At 49.4% G+C, this 6,555-nt stretch overlaps 1 protein-coding gene across 1 annotated transcript; it reads right to left on the bottom strand.

Annotated features, from left to right (window-relative positions):
- Positions 1-1,554: 1,554 nt before the first annotated feature.
- LOC109773051 (probable glutathione S-transferase GSTF1) lies at positions 1,555-2,904 on the bottom strand. The gene is made up of 3 exons (XM_020331752.4): positions 2,600-2,904; positions 2,465-2,513; positions 1,555-2,266 (listed from the first exon to the last, which is right to left on the bottom strand). The coding sequence occupies exons 1-3, from the start codon at positions 2,747-2,749 to the stop codon at positions 1,806-1,808; spliced, it is 660 nt and encodes a 219-aa protein (XP_020187341.1). The 5' UTR covers positions 2,750-2,904; the 3' UTR covers positions 1,555-1,805.
- Between the last annotated feature and the right edge of the window lie 3,651 nt (positions 2,905-6,555).

Raw genomic sequence — 6,555 nt, 5'->3', positions numbered from 1 at the left:
GATGTGTGGAGTAATAGTAGTAGATGCAAAATTATTTTGTTCTACTTGTCTTGGACGTGATGTCTATATACATGATCATTGTCTTGGATATCGTCATTATTATTTTACTTTATTTATTTATTTTGTATTTTTTTGTTCAATCTATCTATCAATCATTACACAATTTAATCTTGCAAATAACCGCCGAGGGATTGACAACCCCTTGTTCGCGTTGGGTGCAAAGATTTGTTATCTTGTGTGCAGGTGCTGTTAACGAGGTGTTGCATGATTCTCCTACTAGATTGATAACCTTAATTTCATAACTGAGGGAAATACTTATCTCTACTGTACTGCATCATCCCCTCCTCTTCGTGGAAATCCCAACGCAACTCACAAGTAGCAGCCGCAACTTGTCTTCCCCATGTTCGGCATCCCAGAATAACGAGACTGCCGTGAGCCCCGGAGGCATGTTCTTCCCTCGTATCTTCCATATGTCCGAATGCGCCGCTCATCGGAGTGGCAAAGAGGATGCTTCAGCCGGAGAGGAAGCGGTTTTGGTGGGCCAGGGCGGTAAAAAACGGTCTTGCGATCAGTCCGGGTTCCCGCAAACCTCCCCACTTTTGTCTCCGATTTGCGGGAGAAATCGCGTCCGGACCGTCCCCTGGAACGATACAGATCGGCGTTGGATGGCTTTCACGGTCTGGACAGCGCGCTCTGAACGGTTACGAGAGATTTACGGGTCCGCCTTGGAGATGCTCTTAGGAATGACATGCCATTACCTTAATAAAAGTAATGGCACGTCACAAGACAGGCTTTGATGTATATTTGGAAATTGTTTAAAAATAAAAAAAATACATATGAACTATCAAGAAAAAATTGACAAATTATCATAAATAAATAAAAATATGGAGAAGGTCACAAAAATAAAAAGAATAAATGCAAGGCCCAGAGAACTATAATTTGAATAAACTCGAGGTGTGAAGCAACATGTCTAGAGGCTAGTAATTTTGGAGTCTTTTTATCACAGTACAGACGCGAACACTCACATTATACCTTTATGAGCATTTTTGTTTGACTGAGACGACACATTATTTTGAGATCGATAAAGTCGCCACAAACACCTTTCTAGTTGACGGAAACGTCTCCTCGCAGTGAACGTATATAGCAGTAGCAGGAAGGCCTAAAATAAATTCAAAAAATATAAGCATTAGTGTCAAATTTAGGACTTGAACGCTGGTGGCCGAAAATACTACTGTCCTACTAACATTCAACCACAGATTGGTTTGGTTTGCGATTGCTTGAATTATTTGCATTTATCAAACTCGTGCTACACCAAATTACCCTTTCTAAGTACTCCGCCATATTTTTACATCGGAAGCTACAGGCTTCTTAAGTGATTTGTTTTTTGGAAAGTTCCTCAAGTTTAGCCGGATTTTAATCAATATCAAATTTTCTTTTAGTTCTCTTTTTTTGCGGGTTTTTTTTAGTTCTCGTTCAGTGCTTTGCCCAAATACAAATTGATTTGCTTTTTAAAAATTCAATACGGGAATTAGAAATCATGCTTACATCATCGACTAGAAAGACACACAAACATCTTATTTAAGGCTTGCCAAGCGACAATTCTGAAAGCATTACGAAGACATTGTTCCATCTCAAGAGTTTTCACGACCACACACACGCAAAGCGCAAAAACTGCACGCTGGTGCAATTCCAGCCACACACACACGAGCTCATTTGCCTTATTCGCGACACCAACAAGAAAAGAAAACGCCACACAGATCAGTGATCGGAATCGGATCCCACGATGCGAGATCCCGCCTAGCAAATCACGGCTTCTTGGGAACCATCTGCGCGGCGAGCTTCTTCACGGCCGGCCTCGCCATGATCCTCTCCCACCAGGCCTTGACGTGCGGGTACGAGTCGAAGAGGGCCGCGTGCGGCGTGGCCATGAAGTAGAAGGTGTAGGGGAAGTGGTTGAGGTCCGCGAAGCTGACGAAGTCCCCGGCGAGGTAGTCGTGCTTGGACAGGCGCGCCTCGTAGACCTCCAGCACCTTCTTGAGCTTCTCCAGGCTCTCGTCCACCACCGTTTGGTTGGTCGGCAGGCCGCGCATGAGCGGGTTGATGAGGCACTCGTACACGATCGGCGAGATGGCCGGGTTGTAGGTGTGCGCGTCCACCTCCGTCCATACGTCCACCATCGCCGCCTCCTTGAGGTCGCCTTCCCTCAGCAGGTCCACTTCGTTCTTCTTGTACTTGCGGAGCACGTACCTCGCAATTGCGCGTGACTCTGAAAACGGAGCAAGAACACAATGTTTTTGAGAATTTGAGAGGATGTTTGGAGACGGAGCATCCACCCACGAGAACAGAAAGGAAGGATTCGCTTTACTAGTTGGCCCCATTAAGATGCCGAGAAACAGAGGCCAAGCAGTTCACATTTATTTTGACAAGGACAAAGTAGTAACTGAAAAAGGCAGATTAATCATACCGAAGAGAAGCAGATCCCCATCCTGGAAGGCAGGGATTTGGCCGAACGGCTGCAAGAAACCAAAACATGTTACATCAGAACCCAAACACAAGTTGATACGAGAAGCCAGAGGATTTGAGTGGTCGGGAAGCTTACGTTTCTGACGAGATGCTCGGGGCTCTTGTGCTCCATGGCCTTGAAATCGATGTCGACCACCTCGTACTCGGCGCCGACCTCCTCCAGGCACACCAGCACCCGGGCCACGTTGGTCGACATCGCTGGCCCGAACACCTTCACCGGCGCCATTGTTTCCCTTGGTTGCTAGTACACGCGAGGGAGTGAGGGATCGGGGTGTGTGTCTGTGTGTGACTGTGTTTGTTTGAGCGGTGTGTAGCATGACGCAAACTCCTCCCCATTTTATATGGCATCAAAGTTTCCGGGTAGGTGGTTGGTGCCTTGGTGGGATGGTTGGACGTGAGCTCTCCAGAAGGTTGAAGGGGAGACCGTGAGGTGTGGGGTGACGGGTGCAGTCAATTAGTGCATCACGGCTCGCGTCAGCGAAGTGGGTGCCATTGCTTTCCGTGATGTTTCTAGAACAACGGCCACGATTAAAGTCTTCCTGCGGAGCTACCCGGGCATTCCTTCTTTAGTCCAGATCAGCATTCTTTTCATCTTCCTACGGTTTTTGTCCGTGCTTTCGTGTTGGTCCTCTGATCTGTCATGTACTCCAACGCTGGTCCTTACAGCGCGTTTGGCAAAATTTAGAAAGGGGAATGGAAGTTTAATATAGAGAGCTGTATTGAGATTAGACATGGGATGAATCATTTTATTCCTAATCCCCTGTTTGACGAATGATAGAAATTGTGTGTGAGAGTTTGAGGAGAAACTATATTCTCGTGTTTGGTTGTGGGAATTGACAAGGGAATAGACAAGGGAAATTAATGTAAGTTATGATGAAGGGTTAAGATTCACTCACTAAAACAATTTCCTTCCGACTCTCACCCCATCCCTGTTAATAAAACGGTTAGAGTTGGAGTCTCAAATCCCATGACTATTCCATTATGAACTCCCAATCCCCCTAATCAAACAATAGATTTGAAATCTCGTACCCCTTCAATTCTCATTCCCGAGCTCTAATTACCCCCAACCAAACATGCTTCGTCCTGCCCGCTCCCGCGAGCGGGGAGGCGAACCCTAGATCGAGCGCCTCCAACTTTCCCCCGTCTCACCCCCCTCGCCGCCGCCAGAGCGCGCCGCCGGGCAAAGTCCGGTCGGCGTAGGCGGCGACGGGTTTCCCTCCTCTACGCCCCTCTGCAGCGCGGGATGCGGTGGCCCCCGAGGACGGGGCGCTCGCGCAGGGCGCAGCGCGTGCGGGTGGCTGTGGCTGCTGTGGTGGCTTCGTGGATCCGGCCTGTCGTGGGGTGGCGGGGGCTGCGCGCGGCTGGTGCGGTGGTTCGTGGCGGCGGCTACCGGGTCGCGGCTGGGTGCAGCGGGCGGAGGGCTCCGGTGGCGGGGTCGTGCACGTGCACGCCTGGGCCTGTCCCTGGCTTGGTGTGGCTGGCTGCACCCGGTGGCAGTGGTGGGTGGTGGAGGTAGGTGGCGGTGGCAACGGTGCGTGCTGGCCGGATCTGGCGTTTTCAGCAGGCGGTGCGGGTTGGGGCACCGGCCCGGTGTGGCTGCTGCTCCGGCTGTGGGCGGCGGCGGCGAGGAGGTTCGGCCATCTTGAGTGGCGGCTTCCATTCGCCGCAACCGGCATCACATCAGCTCAGCGAGTCGGCTGCGGCGGCGGCTGGATTTCCGGCGTTGGCTCATTTGTAGGCGGTCCGGTTTGACCGTCGATCCATCTTCTCGACGTCTGGCCGCTTTCTTCGTCGATGGTTGGCCCTCCCCAACTGCGGTCCCTCACTCATCTTGCACCCGGCAGCAGGACAACGCTCGTCTCGCGCCCGGCAGCATGACCATGCTCGTCTCGCGCCCGGCGGCAGGACCGAGCTCGTCTCGCGCCCGGTGCCGAGGACGGGTCGATGGAGGCCAGTTTTGGCCAGCCTATTTGGGGCTCGACCCTGGGGGCAGCCTAGGGGTGCGAAAGGCGGGTCCTTTCCCCTCGTATCTTTGGCTGGGGCAGTGGCGGGTCTCGGGTGAGGTGGTGCTCTTGGGCAGAGCCCGTGGCTGGGTGCTGCCCGGTTGCCATGGCCATGCGGTAGCGGGGGTGTGGCGTTTGGTGGTTGTGTGTGATAGCCGGGGTGGAAACCTACTCTATCTTCGGACGGGCCGGCGGCGGCGTAGCCCGTTCCCTTCTTGAAGGCGTCGTCGCGGCTCTCACTACCCGTCGTGTTGCTCCAGGGGAAACTCTGATCCTTGGATCGAGCGGTGGCAGCACTCCGGTGTTGTCCCCTTTCTGAAGGCGCCGATTTGAAGCCCACGGTTCATCATATGCGGCTTCAGTTCTTCGCGGTGGCATGTTCACGGTTGTAGTTCCTAGCTGCTCTTGTAGTGCTAGTGAGGGTGTTGTTGCGCTCAGCGCCTCTGTATCCTGCCTTGGATGTGTTTGCGTGTGGTGTGGGGGCGTGTGATTGTACCGGGTGCTATTGATCGTTGCTTTATATATAAAGCGGGGTGAAAGCCTTTTTTATTAAAGCATTTATGCACGAATTGGAAGACTAGTCTGCGAACACTAATGTGAGACCCGAGCATCGAATCATATTCGCATACATTCCCACACATTCTTTTTAAAAGTCTTACATTTAAAATAGCCGCATATCTAGTTTGAGTTTAGCTAAAAAATATATTCAAATGCAGCAGCAGTTCTAGTTTAAATATTATAATCCAACAAAGTATTAAAATTATAGTAGTTCAAATTGAATAACTAGCATATACTAGTAAGACACCTCTGCGTTGCACAGAACACCAAGATGCATTTTTAAATTAGTTTAAATTTTAAAAAGTAAGTGTTGAGAGTGACCCGTGCGGGGTCATCTGGTGTGTAACAAATGTCGACAGTTTTCTTTGAATATTCAATCCTACTCCCAAGTATTCCCTCCATTCCACAATGTAGTGCGCCCATGCTTCCCGAGATTCAACTTTAACTGTAAATTTAACCAACGAGACCGACTGCGTCGGCAACAAAAATTATATCAAATTTACGGTCAAAGTTGAATCTCGGGAAGCGCGGGCAAACTACATTGTCAAATGGAGGGAGTAGCAAGGAGATTCCAAAGGACAAATTATTGGCCAAACATATTCGAGTGTTCCAGTAGTGTGCAAAATTTCATGAAGAAATAACATTCTTAGTGCTGAAAAAAACAATGATGTAAAAGCTTCAAAAATTGTTTTTGAAGTACCTTGTTTCATCTAGAGCACGATTAATGTTATTTTTCAGTATATTATTAAAACTTTGAAAAATCATATAAATTAATCCGTAGCTTGGATGAAAAAGTTTTATACATGGAAGTTGCTCAGAAAAATATGACAAATCCGAATACGCCCTCCGTTCGTCTGTCACACGCCCCTAGCATAGCCAACATGGAATTGTCCCCCTCCGTTTCATCTGTTCGAAAATGCCAAACTTCGGGAAAACTTTCCCGGATGTTTCCCCGCTTCGCCGGTATCGTGTAGCGTTGCGTTAGAACACCCTGGCACTGCTTATTGCCATGCCATGCATCTGTGTGCTTTGTATTTATTGTTTCTTCCCCCTCTTATCTCCGGTAGACCCCGAGACCGCTGATGATGCCACTGTGATCGACTACGTCACCAACGATTCTTCTTCCTTTTCAGCAGAGCTTCCAGGCAAGCAAACCCCCCTTATCATTCCGATATCGCCCATTCCATTCTCTCTCATGCTTGCATTAGATTTTACTACTGTAATTGATTGCTCCTATTCTGATGCATAGCCTGCTTTTGTAACCTGCTCATTGTACCTTACCTGCTTATCCTAAACTTCTTAGAATAGGTTGGTTAGTGATCCATCAGTGACCCCTCACCTTGTCCCTGTTGCTCCTGCTTCATCACCGATGACTCGATCAACGTGATTGACGTTCATAGCCCGACACATCACCTCACCCCCTTTAGTTCTATGACTCTGCAGGGCTACTGATGTCTACTACGCAACTTTA

The sequence above is a fragment of the Aegilops tauschii genome, chromosome 1 (assembly GCF_002575655.3).
Source record: "Aegilops tauschii subsp. strangulata cultivar AL8/78 chromosome 1, Aet v6.0, whole genome shotgun sequence".
NCBI classification, from domain to species: Eukaryota; Viridiplantae; Streptophyta; class Magnoliopsida; order Poales; family Poaceae; genus Aegilops; species Aegilops tauschii.
This window is presented reverse-complemented; position numbering and strand designations above follow the sequence as displayed.

What these genes read in the sequence shown, in the direction of transcription:
- LOC109773051 (XM_020331752.4), bottom strand. Translation starts at nt 2,749, where the DNA reads ATGGCGCCGGTGAAGGTGTTCGGGCCAGCGATGTCGACCAACGTGGCC. An exon ending in CCGAGCATCTCGTCAGAAAC is followed by an intron (nt 2,514 to 2,599) that starts GTAAGCTTCCCG and finishes GGTTTCTTGCAG; the next exon opens with CCGTTCGGCCAAATCCCTGC. An exon ending in TGGGGATCTGCTTCTCTTCG is followed by an intron (nt 2,267 to 2,464) that starts GTATGATTAATC and finishes CTCCGTTTTCAG; the next exon opens with AGTCACGCGCAATTGCGAGG.